Below are 22,976 nucleotides of genomic sequence, written 5' to 3' on the forward strand. Positions count from 1 at the left end.
CCTCACTCACCTGTTCATTATGGATGAACAGTTGCTAATGTCCATAGAACTGGATTTTTTACAAAATTCTTGCAGCATAAACCCAAAGCAAATGAGGAAGGCAAAAATCGTAATGCTGAACTTGATCAGGAAGCAAACGAGAAAGTGCTGCTGAGTCTGCAGACAAAACAGACAGACAATGTTACAATCATCACAGATAGGAGAAATTTACATATCCAGAGCAGTCTGCTATTTAAGATCACTTACCGTTAGTTTTTCTGAAACAAAAGAATGATTAAAGTAAGCGATTTACCGCTGTTTGACAGATTACAATGGTTTATATTCATCCGATGTCGTGAGCCATGTCAATTACATGACTTCAAATCCAATCATTTAAAAAGATCAATTACACAGCACATTGAGCCTTTGTTTTCCCAGATTAAATAGTGGTTCAGAAATCCAAGGTTAAGTGCCCCCCCACAGTATCAATAATCACCATGTGCAGGGAGGAAACCAGGCCCAATCTCTTGTCCTCACTCAATATCCAAATGTGAACAGTTAAGTTGAGGTTGACTGAATAGCAATTAGAAGTTGGCAGCCTGGGGCAGCACGGTGGCGCAGCGGTTAGCACTGCTGCCTCACGGTGCCGCGGCCCCACGTTCGATCCCGGCTCTGGGTCACTGCCAGGTGTGGAGTTTGCACATTCTCGCGTTTGCATGGGTTTCGCCCCCACAACCCAAAGATGTGCGGGCTAGGTGTATTGGCCCCGCTAAATTGCCCCTTAATTGGAAAAAATTAATTGGGTACTCTTAAATTTATAAAAGAAAAAGTGGGCAGCCTGACTGCTGTTTGCCCCAAGTTAGGGAGGCTAGATCCTCATGTAATACTTCAACCACTGCCCTAACTGAGACCAGGGAACCCTGCACTGGGTGGAATCCAGCCATTAAGGGAGATGATCTAGCTGGTTTTGGTGTGGTGCTGTCTTCAGAGTTAATTTGAGGCAGGACAGGGGGCAGTGGCATTGCATGTGCTGGGGTAGACAAAGAAACTTAAGAAAATAAAAAGCACAAAGCTTCTTCATGCACAGTTAGGAAAGTGTATATTTGAAATAATAATAATAATTGCCCTTTGTCACAAGTAGGCTTCAATGAAGTTACTGTGAAAAGCCCCTAGTCGCTACATTCTGTTGCCTGTTCGGGGAGGCTGGTATGGGAACTGAACACGCACTGCTGGCATTGTTCATGATATCGGTGGGTAGCAGAAAGGCATTTTGCCAAGTTGCTCAATCTCCCAAGAATCAAATCAGGAAATTGAATATTTGCGTTGCATATCCATTATAAAGAGTGATGTGAACTTAGAAAAGGCAAATGATCATATTTACACATGAAAGTTAATGGGCAGCATGGTGGCGCAGCGGTTAGCACTGCTGCCTCACGGCACCAAGAACCTGGTTTCAATTCCAGCCCCGGGTCACTGTGAGTTTGCACATTCTCCGTGTCTGCATGGGTCTCACCCCCACAACCCAGAAGCTGTGCGGGGTAGGTGGATTGGCCATGCTAGATTGTCCCTTAATTGGAAGAAAAAAATTGGGTGCTTTAAATTTATTTAAAAAAGGTTAAGTTAGAAATAATTATGTTCCATACCACTTACAGCCAATCATATAAAGCAGTCCCTTATTTTTAAATGGGGAAGATTTCTAGGTTGGTTTCTGAAAATAGCGACTAGAGGTCTTGTGCTGTTCAAAGAAATCTCACCTTTCTTGGAATGAATACAAAGTTTTTGCCCGTTGCCACCGTCATCACAGCACTGTTTGGCGGCTTCCCCAACAGAGCGGCACTGACAACAAAACAAAACTGACAATAAAAGCACAATTCGGAATGATTACTTTTTTAAGACCGTAGACATAGGAGCAGAATTAGGCCACTTGGCCCATCGAGTCTGCTCCGTCATTCAATCATGGCTGATATTTTTCTCATCCCCATTCGCCAGCTTCACGCCTGATCCCCTTATTAGTTGAACCTATCTATCTCTGTCTTAAAGACACTCCGTGATTTTGCCTCCACAGCCTTCTGCGACAAAGAGTTCCCTCTGGCTTGATTTAAAAAAAAAGACTTTCAACCTTCAATTTTTGAACATGCTGCTCACAAGAAAGTTTGCTATAATTTTCAGAGTATGTAGCAAGCACATTCAGAATTTGAAACAATTTTTATCCTATTTGCTATTTTGTTCTGCACCACACGCACCAGTCACCAATCGAGGGCATTGAAAGATCAATGTTCTCAATCCACACCAAAATGGTCAGCAGTGCAAACTGTGGGCACCGCTCAATGCTTCTTTTTTTTAAACAAACAATTTTACTTAGGTATTTTCTGGCATTACAAACAGCAACAGTATAAAAACAGTGTAGAAAGAACAATAAACATAGTGCAAACACCGACACCCATCCCTCCAAGACCCGCCTATTTAACCCCCTATTCTACACTACCCTAGCTCCCACTCTCCCCCCCCCCCCTTGACAATTAATTCTCCGCAAAGAAGTCGATGAATGGTTGTCACCTCCGGGCGAACCCTAACACTGACCCTCTCATGGCGAACTTAGTCTTCTCCAGGACGAGGAAGCTCGCCATGTCGGTTAACCAGGCCTCCAACTTCGGGGGCTTTGAGTCCCTCCAAGCTAATAATATCCGTCTCCGGGCTACCAGGGAGGCAAAGGCCAGAACATCTGCCTCCTTCTCCTCCTGGCCTCCCGGATCTTCTGACATCCCAAAAATCGCCACCTCTGTACTCTTTGCCACCCTTGTTTTCAATACCCTAGACATGACGTCCGCAAATATCCCCGAAGTTTTGGACAGGCCCAGAACATGTGGACATGGTTCGCTGGTCCTCCCGCACATTTTACACACCTGTCCTCTACCCCAAAGAATCTACTCATCCGGGCCACTGTCATATGGGCCCGGTGTACCACCTTGAATTGATTCAAGCTGAGCCCTGCGCATGTAGCGGTCGCGTTGACTCTGCTCAACGTGTCCACCCATAAGCCATCCTCCATCTCTCCCCCAAGCTCCTCCTCCCACTTACGCTTCAGCTCCTCGGTCTGCGTCTCCTCCACCCCCATTAGTTCTTTGTAGATGTCCGAGACACTCCCCTCTCCCACCCATCCCCTAGACACTACCCTATCCTGGATCTCCCTCAGTGGCAGGAGTGGGAAGGATGATATCTGCCTGCGCAGAAAGTCCCGCATCTGTAAATATCTGAAGTCGTTCCCTCTTGCAACCCAAACTTCTCCTCCAGCGCCCTCAAGCTAGGGAAGCTCTTTTCCAGGAACAGGTTCCCCCATCCTCTCACTTCCTGCCCTTCGCCATACTTGAAACCCCCCATCCAGACTCCCAGGGACAAACCGGTGGTTGTCACATATTGGGGACCAGTCCGATGCTCCCACTGCTCCAGCGTACCTCCTGCACTGACCCCAGATCCTCAAGGCTGCCACCAGCACGGGACTAGTGGAATATCTCACCGGCGGGAACGGCAGAGGTGCCGTTATCAACGCCCCAAAGCTGGTGCCCCTACATGAAGCTGCCTCCATCCGCTCCCAAACCGGCCCAGCCCCCACCAACCACTTCCTTTTCATAGCAATATTGGCCACCCAGTTGTAATTACTGAAGTTTGACAGGGCAAGCACCCCCCACCCCCCCCCCCCCCGGATTCCTCTCGAGCAGCGCCTTCTTCATCTGTGGGGACGTACCCGCCCAGACAAAGCCCAGGATGATTTTGTTACCCCTCTTAAAAAAGGACCGCGCGGTGAAAATTGGGAGACGAATTGAAAATTGAAATACGAATAAAAATCTCGGTAGTACCATCATCTTAACCGTCTGCACCCTCCCAGCCAGCAACAACGGTAGCGCATCCCATTTCCGAAACATCTGCTCGATCAACCAGGACAAGTTCAGCTTGTGTAACCGGCCCCAGTCGTGCGCCACTTGTACCCCTAGGTACCTAAAACTGTCCCCCACTAACCTAAACGGTAGCTCCCCCAGCCAACCCTCCTGACCTCTTGCCTGGACTACAAACATCTCGCTCTTTGTCATGTTCAGTTTATATCCCGAAAACCAGCCAAATTCCCCCAAAATCGCTATGATCTCACCCATCCCTTCCCCTGGATCTGCTACATCTAAGAGGTCTTCCGCGTATAGCGAGACCCTGTGTTCCACACCCCCCCGAACCAGCCCCTTGAAGCTCTCAGAGCAATCGCCAGCGGCTCTATAGCTAACGCAAACAGCAGTGGGGAGAGGGGGCATCCCTGTCTTATCCCCCGGTGCAGTCTAAAATCGTCCGAGGTCGTCCTATTCGTCCTTACACTAGCCTCCGGGGCCTTGTACAACAGCCTAACCCAATCGATAAAGCCCCTACTGAACCCAAATCATCCCAACACCTCCCATAGATAATCCCACTCCACCCAGTCGAACGCCTTCTCAGCATTCATGGCCACAACTACCTCAACCTCCCTACTCTCCGGAGGCATCAGAATTACATTGAGCAGCCATCTTATATTGGCCACCAACTGCGTGCCCTTGGCAAACCCGGTTTGATCCTCCATAATCACATCCGGCACACAATCTTCAATCCTGGGGGCCAAAACTTTGGCCAGCAGCTTGGCGTCCACATTAAGCAGTGAGATCGGCCTACAAGACCCACATAGTTCCGGGTTCTTGTCCCGCTTCAGTTTTAACGAAATAGTGGCTTGTGACATCGTCGGGGGCAGCACCCCTCAATCCCTCGCCTCATTGAAAACCTTGACCAACAACAGCCCTAATATCCCCGAAAATTTCTTGTAGAATTCCACCGGATACCCGTCTGGTCCCGGGGCCTTACCCGACTGCATTGCCTTCAAGCCCTCAGCTATTTCCCCCAGCCCATCCACCAGTTCCCTGTCCACCCTTGGGAAGGTCAGTCCGTCCAAAAAGCGCCTCATCCCCTCAGGCCCCGTGGGGGATTTTGAGCGATAGAGTCTGCTGTAAAAGTCCCTGAACGCCCTGTTTAGCCCAGCCGAGTCCCTTACCAGATTCCCATCCGTATCGAACACCTTTGCTATTTCCCTGGCCACCTCCCTCTTCCAAAGCAGCTGTGCAAGCATTCTGCTGGCCTTCTCCCCATGTTCATAAATTGCACCCCTCGCCTTTCTGAGCTGCTCCACTGCCTTGCCTGTGGACAACACCCCAAACTCAGCCTGCAGCCTCCGATGTCCCTTAACAGCTCCAGCCCCAGGGTCACCGCATACCTCCTGTCTATCTGTAGGATCTCCTCAACCAGTCAGTCCGTCCCTGCCCTATCCATCCTGTCCCTATGAACCCGGATCGAAATCAGCTCCCCTCTCACCACTGCCTTCAGCGCCTCCCAGACCACCGCTGCTGAGACTTCCCCCATGTCGTTGACCTGCAGGTAGCTCTGCATGCAATTCCTCACCCTCTCGCACACCGCCTCGTCTGCCAACAAGCCCACATCCAATCTCCATTGGGGGCGCTGGAAGCTCTCCTCACTAACCTGCCACCCAATGCGGGGCATGATCCAAAATAGTGATGGCCGAGTACCCCGTGTCCACCACCCCCGCCTGCAAATCCCTGCTCAGAATTTAAAAAATCAATTTGGGAGTAAACCTTATGCACATGCAAATAAAAAGAAAACTCCCTCCCCGTCAGCTGCCTAAACCTCATGGGACCCCACTGTGCTTCCGTAGACTAGCTCACCCAGCTAGCCTGGTGACCCCGCCTCCGGCACCAAGAAGTCTCCCACCTATTGTTCCCTACTCCCTTCCCCCCGCCCATCAAAATCACTTCCCTCCTCAAACCAAGACCGAACAATCTCCCAATTACCATAGGAGACAGCCCAAAACGAAAAACCCGCAAAGAACCCCATCAATAGTGCAAATCAAAGTAATAAAAAAAGTACAACGCCCCCACCAGCCATCCCCATCAAAATACCGAAAACCCATAGAAACCGAATAGCTTTTACTTCCCCATCTTCAACCAAACTTAAAAGCAGAAGAAAAATGACAATCAAAACGTATAAACATCACTCGGAAAAGTTACAACTTAACACAAAAAGTTCTCAGTTCAGTAACAGCCCTTTCTTCTTGGCAAAGTCCATCGCGTCTTCGGGCGACTCAAAATAATGGTGCTCGTCCTCGTGAATAACCCACAGACGCGCCGGGTAAAGCAGCCCAAATTTCACCTTCTTAAACAGGATCGCCTTCACTTGCTTGAAGCCTGCCTTCCTTCTAGCCACCTCCACACTCAGGTCCTGATAGACACGCAATATGCTATTGTCCTATTTGCAGCTCCTAGTACGCTTAGCCCACTGGAGAACACACTCCTTATCCAAAAATCTGTGGAACCGGACCACAATCGCCCTGGGAAGGGGGCCCTTGGCCATGGCTTCCTCGCCATCGCCCTGTATGTCCTGTCCACCTCCCGACGGTCGGGGAAAAGCCCCCTCCCCTCGAAGCTTCTGGAACATCTCGCCACAAACGCGCCAGCATCAGTCCCTCAGGAATTCCAACAATTCTTAAGTTCTGCCGGCAAGCTCTGTTCTCCAGCTCTTCCACCTTTTCTAACAGCCTGTTTTGCTGATCATTCAGCATCCCCACCTCTAGTTCAAACAGCGTTTGGTGCTCCTCCTAGTCCGCCAGCACTTTCTCCAACTTCTAAATCGTCCGATCTTGGGCATCCAGCCTGCGCTCCAGCCGATCGATCGACTCCTTTATCGGGACAGTCCCGTTTCTGTCTGGCAAAGCCCTCCTGGATGACCTGCATCAGCTCCTCCGTCGATGGCTGGCCATCGCAGCAGGGGTCCGAACATCAGCTGTGTTGTCTTCAGCTGCCACCTCCTCCCAGCCCTTGCTTATCCTTTAATTTCTTCCTTTTTGGTCCCTTGGGGTTCTCGATTCCATGCACCACTGTGTGGATCCAGAGTCCAATCGTCTGCGCCTTCAAAGCCAAAACTCAAAACCATGAAAAAGTCGGGGAAAAAGGTCCAAAAGTCCGACCAGAGCGGGAGCTACCAAACGTGCGACTTACTCCCTCATAACCGCCACCGGAAGTCACCCTCAATGCTTCTTTTGCTCTCAATTTCCTTCCTTAACATGGCAAATTTCCTCTGAAGGGCACAGTGAGGAAAATGATCCACTTCAGACCCAGAATGATGTAATAGTACCAATTGGCACTGATTGCTAACTCTAACATCCATTATCTATTCATCAATTTACTGGTTCTGTGGAATTTTGTTCCTGAACATAGGAACAGGAGTAACTCAGCCAACCCGGAAAGCTGGTCCCACTATTCACGTAGGCCACAGTAACATAGAAAATAGGAGAGTTAGACCTCTCCTCGAGCCTGCTCCATCATTCAAATAGATCACGGCTGATCTTCCACCTCATGCCATTGTCCCGCACTATCCCGATGTCTTTAGCATCGAAAACTCTGCTGCTCATCACTGGGCGGCACGGTATCACAGTGGTTAGCACTGTTGTTTCACTGCTCCACAGTCCGAGATTCAATTCCTGGCTTGGGTCACTGTCTGTGTGGGTTTCCTCCGGGTGCTCCGGTTTCCTCCCACAAGTCCCGAAAGACATGCTGTTAGGTAATTCGGACATTCTGAATTCTCGCTCCATGTACCCGAAAGGGCGCCGGAATGTGGCGACTCAGGGCTTTTCACAGTAACTTCATTGCAGTGTTAATGTAAGCCTACTTGTGACAATAAAGATTAATTACAGTCTCAAACATGCTCAATGACTGAGCCTTCAGCTCTCTGGGCAGAGTTCCAAAGATACACACCGAGTGAAGTAATTTCTGAGACTGGTTCCAGACTGTCCAGCCATGGGAAACATCATTCCTACATCTCCCCCTGCGAGTCCTGTACGAATTTTATGTTTCAGTGACCCTTAGCTGCAGAGAATTCAGGCCCAGTCTCCTCCATCTCTCCTTGTAGGACAATACAACCGTCCCAGCAATCAGTTTGTCAACGGTCCATACATTCCCACCCTCCATCACTCCTTAGGTAAGGGGCCAAAACTGTACATAATTCTCTGTGGTGCTGTCTTACCAGGGCTGTATGCTGCAAGACCTCATTACTCATGTACTCAAATCAAAGGACCTCTTTACTCCTGGTACTCAAATCCATAGACATCTCTACTCCTACTCATGTACTCAAATCCATGGACCTTTCTACTCATGTACTCAAATCCATAGACCTTTCTACTCCTGTACTTAAATCCATGGACCTTTCTACTCATGTACTCAAATCCATGGACCTTTCTACTCATGTACTCAAATCCATGGACATCTCTACTCCTGTACTCAAATCCATGGACCTCTTTACTCATGTACTCAAATCCATAGACCTTTCTACTCCTGTACTCAAATCCATGGACCTCTTTACTCCTGTACTCAAATCCATGGACCTCTTTACTCCTGTACTCAAATCCATGACCCTCTTTACTCCTGTACTCAAATCCTCTGGTTTATCTGCATTACAATTTTATTTACCCACCTTGGTTTTATCACCCTTAACATCCCTACTTAACAGATCAGTTTTCTGTTAACAGACGCCCCAACATCGCTAGAGCAGAAGACAGATAGAAAATTCTCCAAATACACAGGCCTGACAACACCCACAGAGAGAAAAATAGTGCTCTGGTTTCAGGTCAATGACATTTATCAGTTGTAATGGGGATGAATAAAATTCTTACACGGTCGATACTGAAAGGTTGTTATCCCTGGCCAGAGAGTTTAGACTTTTCCATCGCAGAGGTTGTGGATAGTCAGTTGCTGAGTGCACTTGAAATGAAAAATGAAATGAAAATCGCTTATTGTCACGAGTAGGCTTCAAATGAAGTTACTGTGAAAAGCCCCTAGTCGCCACATTCCGGTGCCTGTTCGGGGAGGCTGTTACGGGAATCGAACCGTGCTGCTGGCCTGCTTGGTCTGCTTTCAAAGCCAGCAATTTAGCCCAGTGAGCTAAACAGCCCTTAAGATTGAGAATGATGGATAGTTTTTGTACATAAGGGGATAGAGCGGGGAAGTGGTGTTGATATAAACGGTCTACTCCTACTCCTGTTTCTTGAGCCCTTCAGGTCAATATTCCATTAACTCATGAACTATTTTTTGCTTCTGTTCATTGACTTTTAGTGATTTCGGTACTTAAACCCCCCAAATCTCTCGGGTCTTCCAGAGTTGCTAACTTCTCTCCATTTAGAAATTCCACTGACCTGTCTTTCTTTAGGTTCAAAGTGGATGACCCCCAATATGAAGCATCAAAGCTGCAACATGTGAGAAAATGCAATATAACAGCTACTATCCTGCAAAGAGTGCCAAAAAAAACATGCTGTGTGCAGAACTATAGTTGGTTTTCAACAACACAACTGTGTTTGTAGAGATTTTCTGCACACCTCATTTAGTTGTTCAGTAATTCAGCTCAGTGGAAATACACAATCTGGCGTCCTGCTGTGGACCTTGAGAAGTTTCCAGATTTCTACATGTCTTACACAAATGCTGGGTTCAGACGGTCCACATGCACCAATGCACAAAACCACCAGCCAGTAACTTCAGTTCCATGTCAGTCCACCCAGAATACAATGATGGGTGCACTAAATTATTGAAACATTGAACATTCAAAAGGTACTCTAAACATCTGACACTAATAGAAAAAGATTTTCTTGTGCAGGTTATAAGATGATGAATTGTTTAAAATATCTGGAACAGTATTTGGACTGCACAAGTTAACATTTAAAATTATGAAGGGAATAGATAGGATAGATGCGGGCAGGTTGTTTCCACTGGCGGGTGACAGCAGAACTAGGGGGCATAGCCTCAAAATAAGGGGAAGTAGATTTAGAACTGAGTTTAGGAGGAACTTCTTCACCCAAAGGGTTGTGAATCTATGGAATTCCTTGCCCAGTGAAGCAGTTGATGCTCCTTCATTACATGTTTTTAAGGTAAAGATAGATAGTTTTTTGAAGAATAAAGGGATTAAGGGTTATGGTGTTCGGGCCGGAAAGTGGAGCTGAGTCCACAAAAGATCAGCCATGATCTCATTGAATGGCGGAGCAGGCTCGAGGGGCCAGATGGCCTACTCCTGCTCCTAGTTCTTATGTTCTTATGTTCTAAAGAGACAAATCCTGCCATCAGGAAATATCCATAATCTGGGACTGAGACTGAATTGTTTTGGCCAGAGGGACTAGAGGCCATTAACGCTATTTGTGGCAAAGGCTGCCCTACACAACTAGCTGGTAAAAGTCCGGAGGACCATAACCCTGCTGGGATATATAAACAGGTCACAGAACAGCTTTTAGTCAGGAACTGAAGAGGCTGCAGCCAAGACCCTGTTGTTAGCTTAATGCTGCTGAGTGGGTTGGGCACCTGGAGCCATTGGTAGCACTGTGCTGCTTAAGGGTTGGAGCCCAGGGAAGCCCAGGAGTAGTAGTGGCTCGGCGTAACTGAGAGTTGGGGTTCAGGGAAGCCCAGAAGCAGTGATGTTCTGCTCAGTGCAGCCAGAAAGCTGGGATCATCCTGCTGATTAGCCTTGTGAATCCAGTGTGAAGTGGTCTCAGGTGAAGAGGTTGGGCAACTGGGAAGCAACAATCATACACATGCACACGTGCAAGGGAGTCAACAGTGCTCAAATTTCAATTTAAATTAAGCCAAACATCGTTGTAGGGCAGAGAGCAAAGGCCCTATGATCAAATGATGGAGACTCCCACCCTAATATCATCAATTGTACCAGTTAGTATCACTAAATGCCCAGCATAACCGCCCTGCCAGATTCCATCTTAGTGTTCCTCATGCAGGATGGGCAGGTGGGGGCAGACACAGTTCAATGCAGTAAATTCAGGACAAATAGAGTAACAAAACAAATCATACCCTGAAGCGTATTTTGGCTTTGAGAAAAATTTCTTCCAAGAGACCGAACCTTTGGAATTCTCTACCCACAGAGATGTGCAGATGCTAGTTGTTGAGCATTTTCAAGACAGGGATCAATCAAATTTTGGATACTAGTGGAATTACAAGCCAGAGTGCAGCAAGGTGGAGTGGAGGTCGAAGATCAGCTATGTTTTTACTGAGTGGCGAAAGAAGCTTTGAGCCTTCAAGAGGGTTGAATAGCCTCCTCCTATTTCTCGTGCTCTTACATTATCAAAGTGTTTGGCATTCTGATATAGAATTCACCCTTTCCAAACCTCTAGTTTCACAAAATCAAAGAAAAAAGCAAATGCAAAAAAAGAGAGCTGCCAGATGCCACAATATCGTCCAACAGGAAATTATGTTAAGTATTTGAAAGTAAAAATATAAGCCATAACAGGGAAATAGGATTCAGCCTCCATTTCTAAAATCAGTCATAATTAATATGTTTTTAAAAATTAGTCCATGGGATGTAGGTGGATTTGTTACCACATGGAAGAATTGTTCTTGAACGGAGTGGCAAAGTCAGTTCAGAGTCAACCATATTGCTGTGGGTCTGGAGTCATATGGAGGCCAGACCAGGTAAGGATGGCAGATTTCCTTCCCTGAAGGACATTCGTGAACCAGAGGCATGTTCAATGTCGATCGACAATTGCATCATGCACATCATTAGACTTTTATTGAATTCAAATTTCCCCATCTGCCTTGAGGTTTGAACCTGGGCCCAGAGCATTACCCTGGGTCTCAGGATTACTGGTCCAGTGGCAACACCATTAGTCCACTTCCACCCCTAAATAATGTGAGCATAATACGTGAATTGTGCCTTGTAACTCAAATTTTGGATTCTGAACCAGTTTGTTAACTGACGGTTTAGAAACAGAACTTTTCTGTTCTAATATTAGAGGGTCGGGACTTCAGTTACATGAATATAATGGTGACGCTGTGTTCTTGCTCAGAGAGCAGGGCGCCTCCAGTTGAAATTTAACAGTGGTTTTCAAATCCTGAAGGGTTTTGCTCCAGTAAATAAGACACAGTTTCCAGTGGCAGAAGCGTCATTCAGTAACCGGAGGACACAGATTTAAGATGATTGGCAAAAGCAGAATAATAATAATATAATAATTGCTTATTGTAAGTAGGCTTCAATGAAGTTACTGTGAAAAGTCCCAAGTCTGTTCAGGGAGGCTGGTACAGGAACTGAACCTGACCTGCTGGCCTTGTTCTGCATTACAAGCTAGCTGTTTAGCCCACTGTGCTAAACCATGTCCAGGAGAGACATGATGAGATGCGTTTAAGGCAGTGAGTTATGATAATCTGGAATGCACTGTCTAAATGGTTCTGGTGGTGGCAGGACCAATCGCTTTTCAAAATAAAATTGGGTAAGGGGAATAATTTGCTGGGCCATGGGGGGGGGGGGGAAGAAGAGCAACAGGACAAGGTGGGGCAAATTGGGTAGTTCTTTTAAAGAGGCAGATTAGGTCGAATGCCCCTCACCCATGATCTATCATACTGACTCTTATGAAAGGAACATTGTTAAATATTCTTTCACCAGAATTTCTATACTTCCATCACAATCTGCTCAGTCTATCCCCATCAGGAACGGTTACTTAATCAGTGATTACAAGTGAAAACTGGCAGACTTACCTTAGTAAAGGGTAGCAGAAGCAGGACAGCCAGAGAACATCAGTGGTGCTGATTGGCGGAGGCAGCTGAACCAGACAGGCCAGAAACTGCTCAAACACAGAGAGCCCAGTATTAATGAGGGGGTCATCATGTCCGCCAGCACAGCACTGGTAAGTAAATGTGACTACAATGCTTTGCACAATTATGTCAGTGATATAACCCAGCAGACAATATTAGGCACACAGTTAAAGCATTAAGGTCACAAATAGACTCCACGATTTCAGTCTCAGTTCACAGCGCATCCCTGGGTGACGAGAGCAGGAATCGTCTCAATAGTTCAATGATAAACATAGTGGCACTGAACAGTGGAGACCAAAAAGGTTCAATACACAACCTGTGCTGTGTGTTAGATGAGCCAATTTGAGCTTGAGTAACCTCTGTGAATGACCCTATACGAACGACAATAAAAAAGAACCATGGCTCCCATTCCTGAGCGACTCTTGCTGGTCCACACACACACATGAATACCCACGGGTTAGTAATTTCTTGCAGTTGAACATCTCAGCAACACTTAAAAGGTAAGGCGCATGTCAAAGGTGGTTACTGAGTGAGGTACAAGATAGGGGTTCTTGAACAGTCAGACCCGAGGCGATTCAGAGAGAGGGACTATGGAAAGCTGGTTGGGAGCAAGTGAGTGTGCTCGGGAGAAATACAGCACAATCCACTACAACAATAAACATATAGAGGAACAATATGTGGATCATCGGGTAACTAAATTTCCAGCCTTGCATTCAAGTTCTTAAAAGTCATAGGATGCTTCACAATTTGGAAGCAGCACAGAGACTGGAACCATGCTCGGTGACTATGGGAGAAACACAGAACCGATTTTCCTCACCTGAATAAAGACTAGAGTAAGCTGACATTGTAGCAGGAAGAGGAAGCATTTCCTGATTCCATATGTTGTGTGCCGAGCCTGTGAAAAAAAGGGGATGTCGCTGGTTAAATTAAACTAGGATGAGGTTGGGTTCAGTTTGGTGCTTGAACTCTTATCATTTGCAAGCTTGCAAGTTACATATAACACAAGCAAAATGGAAGGGTGAGCACCATCATGGGGAAGGGGTGGGCGCGACCATGCAGTGGTGAGGTTGACAGCTCCATAAAAGAAATTCGGCAAGTCAATGAACAGAAGGGGTGTGTCTACAGCTCATGATGAAAATAGGGTCGCGGCTTCTGTGCAGTTCTACAGCAACTTGACCTCCCAACTCTGTTGTTTGCTGGATCCCAAGAGCCAGCACTGGAAAGTACAAAGACTCCAGTGTAAAATGGTAAGTGGGCAGTTAAATTGCTCAGTAAGAAGTCCAGGTTAAAGTCCAACAGGTTTGTTTCAAATCACTAGCTTACGGAGCACTGCTCCTTCCTCAGGTGAATGAAGAGGTATGTTCCAGAAACATTTATATAGACAAAGTCAAAGATGCAAGATGATACTTTGAATGCGAGCATTTGCAGGTAATTAAGTCTTTACAGATCCAGATATAGGGGTAACCCCAGGTTAAAGAGGTGTGAATTGTCTCAAGCCAGGACAATAGGTAGGATTTTGCAAGCCCAGGCCAGATGGTGGGGGATGAATGTAATGCAACATGAATCCAAGGTCCCGGTTGAGGCAGTACTCATGTGTGCAGAACTTGGCTACAAATTTCTGCTCGACGATTTTGCATTGTCGCGCATCCTGAAGGCTTCAACAAACCTGCTGGACTTTAACCTGAAGTTGTAAGACTTCTTACTGTGCTCACCCCAGTCCAACACCGACATCTCCACATCACAGTTAAATTGCTGTCACCGGCAAGCACACCACTCTGCTGCTGACTGGAAGATCAGGTCACTGGTTGGTCAGTCTCTCTGTGTCAGTGACATTTATCTCTGATTCTACTCCCGATTATCATCCATGGTCAATTGCTGGAACGCGCAAGGGCAAGACTGGGCTGTTGTAATGACTTACACGATTGAAAAAAGTATTTTATTGGCTGTGAAACATTTTGGAATATCCTGACATTATATAAATGCAAATAAGAACATAAGAACTAGGAGCAGGAGTAGGCCATCTGGCCCCTCGAGCCTGCTCCGCCATTCAATTAGATCATGGCTGATCTTTTGTGGACTCAGCTCCACTTTCCAGCCCGAACACCATAACCCTTAATCCCTTTATTCTTCAAAAAACTATCTATCTTTACCTTAAAAACATGTAATGAAGGAGCCTCAACTGCTTCACTGGGCAAGGAATTCCATAGATTCACAACCCTTTGGGTGAAGAAGTTCCTCCTAAACTCAGTCCTAAATCTACTTCCCCTTATTTTGAGGCTATGTCCCCTAGTTCTGCTGTCACCCGCCAGTGGAAACAACCTGCCCGCATCTATCCTATCTATTCCCTTCATAATTTTAAATGTTTCTATAAGATCCCCCCTCATCCTTCTAAATTCCAACGAGTACAGTCCCAGTCTACTCAACCTCTCCTCATAATCCAACCCCTTCAGCTCTGGGATTAACCAAGTGAATCTCCTCTGCACACCCTCCAGCGCCAGTACGTCCTTTCTCAAGTAAGGAGACCAAAACTGAACACAATACTCCAGGTGTGACCGCACTAATACCGTATACAATTGCAACATAACCTCCCTAGTCTTAAACTCCATCCCTCTAGCAATGAAGGACAAAATTCCATTTGACTTCTTAATCACCTGTTGCACTTGTAAACCAACCTTCTGTGACTCATGCACTAGCACACCCAAGTATCTCTGAACAGCGGCATGCTTTAATATTTTATCGTTAAAATAATAATCCCGTTTGCTGTTATTCCTACCAAAATGGATAACTTCACATTTGTCAACATTGTATTCCATCTGCCAGACCCTAGCCCATTCACTTAACCTATCCAAATCCCTCTGCAGACTTCCAGTATCCTCTGCATTTTTCGCTTTACCACTCATCTTAGTGTCATCTGCAAACTTGGACACATTGCCCTTGGTCCCCAACTCCAAATCATCTATGTAAATTGTGAACAATTGTGGGCCCAACACGGATCCCTGAGGGACACCACTAGCTAATGATTGCCAACCAGAGAAACACCCATTTATCCCAACTCTTTGCTTTCTATTAATTAACCAATCCTCTATCCATGCTACTACTTTACCCTTAATGCCATGCATCTTTATCTTATGCAGCAACCTTTTGTGTGGCACCTTGTCAAAGGCTTTCTGGAAATCCAGATATACCACATCCATCGGCTCCCCGTTATCTACTGCACTGGTAATGTCCTCAAAAAATTCCACTAAATTAGTTAGGCATGACCTGCCCTTTACGAACCCATGCTGCGTCTGCCCAATGGGACAATTTCTATCCAGATGCCTCGCAATTTCTTCCTTGATGATAGATTCCAGCATCTTCCCTACTACCGAAGTTAAGCTCACTGGCCTATAATTTCCTGCTTTCTGCCTACCTCCTTTTTTAAACAGTGGCGTCACGTTTGCTAATTTCCAATCCACCGGGACCACCCCAGAGTCTAGTGAATTTCGGTAAATTATCACTAGTGCATCTGCAATTTCCCTAGCCATCTCTTTTAGCACTCTGGGATGCATTCCATCAGGGCCAGGAGACTTGTCTACCTTTAGCCCCATTAGCTTGCCCATCACTCCCTCCTTAGTGATAACAATCCTCTCAAGGTCCTCACCTGTCATAGCCTCATTTCTATCAGTCGCTGGCATGTTATTTGTGTCTTCCACTGTGAAGACCGACCCAAAAAACCTGTTCAGTTCCTCAGCCATTTCCTCATTTCCCATTATTAAAACTCCCTTCTCATCCTCTAAAGGACCAATATTTACCTTAGCCACTCTTTTTTGTCTTATATATTTGTAAAAACTTTTACTGTCTGTTTTTATATTCTGAGCAAGTTTACTCTCATACTCTATCTTACTCTTCTTTATAGCTTTTTTAGTAGCTTTCTGTTGCCCCCTAAAGATTTCCCAGTCCTCTAATCTCCCAGCAATCTTTGCCACTTTATATGCTTTTTCCTTCAATTTGATACTCTCCCTTATTTCCTTAGATATCCACGGTCGATTTTCCCTCTTTCTTCCGTCCTTCCTTTTTGTTGGTATAAACCTTTGCTGAGCACTGTGAAAAATCGCTTGGAAGGTTCTCCACTGTTCCTCAACTGTTCCACCATAAAGTCTTAGCTCCCAGTCTACCTTAGCTAGTTCTTCTCTCATCCCCTTGTAATCTCCTTTGTTTAAACACAAAACACTAGTATTTGATTTTACTTTCTCACCCTCCATCTGTATTTTAAATTCCACCATATTGTGATCGCTCCTTCCAAGGGGATCCCTAACTATGAGATCATGAATCAATCCTGTCTCATTACACAGGACAAGATCTAGGACCGCTTGTTCCCTCGTAGGTTCCATTACATACTGTTCTAGGAAACTATCGCGGATACATTCTATAAACTCCTCCTCAAGGTTGCCTTGACCGACCTGGTTAAACCAATCGACATGTAGATTAAAATCCCCCATGATAACTGCTGTACCATTTCTACATGCATCAGTTAGTTCTTTGTTTATTGCCTGCCGCACCATATCGTTACTATTTGGTGGCCGATAGACTACTCCTATCAGTGACTTTTTCGCCTTACTATTCCTGATTTCCACCCAAATGGATTCAACCTTATCCTCCATAGCACCGATGTCATCCCTTACTATTGCCCGGATGTCATCCTTAAATAACATCCTTAAATAATAATGCTTCTATTTATTTCTTAGTTCTGGATTTACAATTCTATTACATTAATGACCCATCTTAAATTACCATGCTAATTACTAGGACCCTGTGAAATTATGGAAGGTAACCTCAAGCTGGTTAAACAATGACCAGCTGATCCTCAAATGTTAACAATATCCAATTTGATTTTGTTCGTTGGAACATCTTCTTGGAGAAAACCTCTTGACAAAATAATGAACTACTTTAACCCTGAGAACATTAATCAGCTAAAATTCCTCGGTGTACATTTAGACAGCACAGTGCCGTTCAGGGATCCTGTTACCAAACATCGGTGAGATCACTACCAGAAATGGCATCACTTCAACAACAGGTCAAGCATTAGATAGAAAATAGCAGCTTCAGAACTCAGTATAGCAATCGTGCCTCATGATGATTATGGCATGTGATCCCAAGGCTGCCTCATTACATACACTCCACCAGCCTGCAGCCAGCACACATCAGACAAATGACTACTGAGGCTGCCCATATTGTTTTTTTTAATGTGAATTTGGCTGTTGCTGTGGTACTAGGCCACATAGGCAAGAGGCCACAGGTCTAATGGCTGATGTGTGTTGAATTCTGTGATGGACCAATAGGAGTGAAAACAATTATCCTCAGTACTCTTCGACTAGGGAGGAGACTGATTCTTACTCCTGATTGTCATCGGGGGCCCTTGCTGAAAGGTTCACCGTGCCAGAGGGGGACAGGACTGGGTTTGGTTGAGATGCCTAACATGACTGGATAATACATTTCTATCCGCCTTCTCTTCAACTCTGACATTCTGCAAAAACACAAACTGCCCAACTCAACTCCGGGAACTCTCAACTATTATTTGAACCAAACTTTTGTAAATAGCCTCGACAAGGTTCTTTACGCAGAGTGGTTGGGGCGTGGAACACACTCCCAGCTATGGTAGTGGAGTCGGACACTTTAGGGACTTTCAAGCGGTTATTGGACAGGCATATGGAGTGCACTAGAATGATTGGGAGTAAGTTGATTTGATCTTAGTTTGGCACAACATCGTGGGCCGAAGGGCCTGTAATATGCGGTACAGTTCTATGTTCTAAGCACAATCCACATAGCTACGTCGATATGAGATTCTATGTGAGCTGCTCCTTGCCCACATGCATGCACATAGTTTGGCCTTTCAGCAGCATTTTTCCAAGTACATCAGAGGTGGATGGCCACTGTAATCACTGCCACCACACTGTGTTGGGCCCATTGACCAGAAAAATTAGCCATCTTTGTAAGGACGTCTTCATGCTTCAAATAAGTGCAGCTATTTTCAAACCAGCTGGTGGGGAACAAGCAGCCCACTTGAATTTGTACTCCGTCCACCACCTTCAACATTCACTCCCTCCACCAGACACAGTGTCAGCAGTGCAAATTTGGAAATATTACATTTCGATCCCTCATCTAAATCATTAATATATATTGTAAATATCTGGACTACCAGCACCGATCCCTGCGGTACCCCACTCGTCACTCCCTGCCATTTGGAAAAAGAACCGTTAATTCCTACCCTGCTTCCTGTCTGACAATCAGTTTTCTATCCATCTCAATACACTACCCCTAATCCCATGCGTATTAATTTTACACGCTAGTCTCTTATGTGGGACTTCGTCGAAAGCCGTCTGAAAGTCCAAATATACTGGCTCCCAAACTGCTCCCAATCCTCAGACCTGTTGTTTTACTCATCTGAACCTGAGGGGCACCAATATCCTGGGGGGGAGATTTGTTAGTGCTCTTTGGGGGGGTTTAAACTAATTCAGCAGGGGCATGGGAACCTGGATTGTAGTTTTAGGGTACGGGAGATTGAGAGTATAGAGGTCAGGAGCACAGATTTGACTTCGCAGGAGGGTGCCAGTGTTCAGGTAGGTGGTTTGAAGTGTGTCTACTTCAATGCCAGGAGTATACGAAATAAGGTAGGGGAACTGGCAGCATGGGTTGGTACCTGGGACTTCGATGTTGTGGCCATTTCAGAGACATGGATAGAGCAGGGACAGGAATGGTTGTTGCAGGTTCCGGGGTTTAGGTGTTTTAGTAAGTTCAGAGAAGGGGGCAAAAGAGGGGGAGGTGTGGCGCTGCTAGTCAAGGATAGTATTACGGTGGCGGAAAGGATGCTAGATGGGGACTCTTCTTCTGAGGTAGTATGGGCTGAGGTTAGAAACAGGAAAGGAGAGGTCACCCTGTTGGGAGTTTTCTATAGGCCACCTAATAGTTCTAGGGATGTAGAGGAAAGGATGGCGAAGATGATTCTGGAAAAGAGCGAAAGTAACAGGGTAGTTGTTATGGGAGACTTTAACTTTCCAAATATTGACTGGAAAAGATATAGTTCGAGTACATTAGATGGGTCATTCTTTGTACAATGTGTGCAGGAGGGTTTCCTGACACAATATGTTGACAGGCCAACAAGAGGCGAGGCCACATTGGATTTGGTTTTGGGTAATGAACCAGGCCAGGTGTTAGATCTGGAGGTAGGTGAGCACTTTGGAAATAGTGACCACAATTCGGTGACCTTTACGTTAGTGATGGAAAGGGATAAGTATACCCCGCAGGGCAAGAGTTATAGCTGGGGGAAGGGCAATTATGATGCCATTAGACATGACTTAGGATGTGTTGGTTGGAGAAGTAGGCTGCAAGGGTTGGGCACACTGGATATGTGGAGCTTGTTCAAGGAACAGCTATTGCATGTTCTTGATAAGTACGTACCAGTCAGGCAGGGAGGAAGGGGTCGAGCGAGGGAACCGTGGTTTACCAAAGAAGTGGAATCTCTTGTTAAGAGGAAGAAGGAGGCCTATGTGAAGATGAGGCGTGAAGTTTCAGTTGGGGCGCTTGATATTTACAAGGAAGCGAGGAAGGATCTAAAGAGAGAGCTGAGACGAGCAAGGAGGGGACATGAGAAGTCTTTGGCAGGTAGGATCAAGGAAAACCCAAAAGCTTTCTATAGGTATGTCAGGAATAAAAGAATGACTAGGGTAAGAGTAGGGCCAGTCAAGGACAGTGGTGGGAAGTTGTGTGTGGAGGCTGAGGAGATAAGCGAGATACTAAATGAATACTTTTCGTCAGTATTCACTCAAGAAAAAGATAATATTGTGGAGGAGAATGCTGAGACCCAGGCTATTAGAATAGATGGCATTGAGGTGCGTAGGGAAGAAGTGTTGGCAATTCTGGACAAGGTGAAAATAGACAAGTCCCCGGGGCCGGATGGGATTTATCCTAGGATTCTCTGGGAAGCCAGGGAAGAGATTGCTGAGCCTTTGGCTTTGATTTTTAGGTCATCATTGGCTACAGGAATAGTGCCAGAGGACTGGAGGATAGCAAATGTGGTCCCTTTGTTCAAGAAGGGGAGTAGAGATAACCCCGGTAACTATAGGCCGGTGAGCCTAACATCTGTGGTGGGTAAAGTCTTGGAGAGGATTATAAAAGATACGATTTATAATCATCTAGATAGGAATAATATGATTAGGGACAGTCAGCATGGTTTTGTGAAGGGTAGGTCATGCCTCACAAACCTTATCGAGTTCTTTGAGAAGGTGACTGAACAGGTAGACGAGGGTAGAGCAGTTGATGTGGTGTATATGGATTTCAGTAAAGCGTTTGATAAGGTTCCCCACGGTCGTCTATTGCAGAAAATACGGAGGCTGGGGATTGAGGGTGATTTAGAGATGTGGATCAGAAATTGGCTAGTTGAAAGAAGACAGAGAGTGGTAGTTCATGGGAAATGTTCAGAATGGAGTTCAGTTACGAGTGGCGTACCACAAGGATCTGTTCTGGGGCCGTTGCTGTTTGTCATTTTTATAAATGACCTAGAGGAGGGCGCAGAAGGATGGGTGAGTAAATTTGCAGACGACACTAAAGTCGGTGGAGTTGTAGACAGTGCGGAAGGATGTTGCAGGTTACAGAGGGACATAGATAAGCTGCAGAGCTGGGCTGAGAGGTGGCAAATGGAGTTTAATGTGGAGAAGTGTGAGGTGATTCATTTTGGAAAGAATAACAGAAATGCGGAATATTTGGCTAATGGTAAAATTCTTGGTAGTGTGGATGAGCAGAGGGATCTCGGTGTCCATGTACATAGATCCCTGAAAGTTGCCACCCAGGTTGATAGGGTTGTGAAGAAGGCCTATGGTGTGTTGGCCTTTATTGGTAGAGGGATTGAGTTCCGGAGCCATGAGGTCATGTTGCAGTTGTACAAAACTCTAGTACGGCCGCATTTGGAGTATTGCGTACAGTTCTGGTCGCCTCATTATAGGAAGGACGTGGAAGCTTTGGAACGGGTGCAGAGGAGATTTACCAGGATGTTGCCTGGTATGGAGGGAAAATCTTATGAGGAAAGGCTGATGGACTTGAGGTTGTTTTCGTTAGAGAGAAGAAGGTTAAGAGGTGACTTAATAGAGGCATACAAAATGATCAGAGGGTTAGATAGGGTGGACAGCGAGAGCCTTCTCCCGCGGATGGAGGTGGCTAGCACGAGGGGACATAGCCTTAAATTGAGGGGTAATAGATATAGGACAGAGGTCAGAGGTGGGTTTTTTACGCAAAGAGTGGTGAGGCCGTGGAATGCCCTACCTGCAACAGTAGTGAACACGCCAACATTGAGGGCATTTAAAAATTTATTGGATAAGCATATGGATGATAAGGGCATAGTGTAGGTTAGATGGCCTTTAGATTTTTTCCATGTCGGTGCAACATCGAGGGCCGAAGGGCCTGTACTGCGCTGTATCGTTCTATGTTCAAATTTGCATGCTTCTTCCTTGGATTGAAAACTCTCTCTTATTGTTGCAGTTCCCCCATGCGCTCCTTGAATGTTTGCCATTGCCTATCCACTGGCATCCCTTTAAGTAACCTTCCCCAATCGATCAAAGCCAACTCGCATCTCATATCACCATAGTTTCCTTTATTAAGATTCAGGACCCTAGTCTCAGAGTCAACTACCTCACTCTCTATCTTGATGAAAATTATTGGCGCTCATTCCCAAGAGATCTCTCACAACTAGATGGCAAATTATTCCATTCTCATTACACAGTACCCAGTCTAGTATGGCCTGTTCTCTAGTTGGTTCCGCAACATATTGATCCAGAAAACCATCCCGTATACACTCCAGGAATTTCTCCTCTGCGGTATTGTGATTAATTTTATTTGCCCAATCTGTATGCAGAATAAAATCACCCATAATTACAGATGTTCCTTTATCGTATGCATCTCTAATTTCCTGTTTAATGCCATTCCCAACTACAGTTTGGAAGTCTATATACAACGCCCACTTGGTGTTTATTAGCTCCTTCCATACAGATTCCACATTGTCAAAGTCAATTTCCTTCCTCACTATAGCGTTAATTTCCTCCTTAACTATCAGCACAACTCCACCACCGTTTTCTTTTTGTTGGTCCTTCCTAAATACCCCTGGATGTTCAGTTACCATCCCTGATAACCCTGCAGACATATTTCCGTAATCCCGATTATATCATGCCCGTTTACATCAATATTTTTCACTGTGGTGCTGTTTGAATCCGGCCCTTGGTTTCTCAGCCTATCATTTTTCTTATCACCCTTTTTTTTGTCCTGGATTCCCTCTCCTGACTCGTTGCATAGATCCCCACCCCCCTGCCATTTTAGTTTAACCCCCTCCCT

The 22,976-nt window shown here is 45.8% G+C and overlaps 1 protein-coding gene across 5 annotated transcripts in view; it reads right to left on the reverse strand.

Moving 5' to 3' along the window:
* tmem94 (transmembrane protein 94) overlaps nucleotides 1-22,976 on the reverse strand; it is a 158,270-nt gene that overhangs the window by 19,442 nt on the left and 115,852 nt on the right. For all 5 annotated transcript variants that reach the window (XM_038776370.1, XM_038776371.1, XM_038776372.1 and 2 more), the window contains 4 exons: nucleotides 13,441-13,518; nucleotides 12,567-12,652; nucleotides 1,734-1,815; nucleotides 11-156 (listed from right to left, as the gene is read on the reverse strand). In XM_038776370.1, coding sequence (XP_038632298.1) covers nucleotides 11-156; nucleotides 1,734-1,815; nucleotides 12,567-12,652; nucleotides 13,441-13,518 — 392 coding nt within the window. The remainder of the gene's footprint in view (nucleotides 1-10; nucleotides 157-1,733; nucleotides 1,816-12,566; nucleotides 12,653-13,440; nucleotides 13,519-22,976) is intronic.

The sequence above is a fragment of the Scyliorhinus canicula genome, chromosome 18, assembly GCF_902713615.1.
Source record: "Scyliorhinus canicula chromosome 18, sScyCan1.1, whole genome shotgun sequence".
In the NCBI taxonomy this organism is placed as follows: Eukaryota; Metazoa; Chordata; class Chondrichthyes; order Carcharhiniformes; family Scyliorhinidae; genus Scyliorhinus; species Scyliorhinus canicula.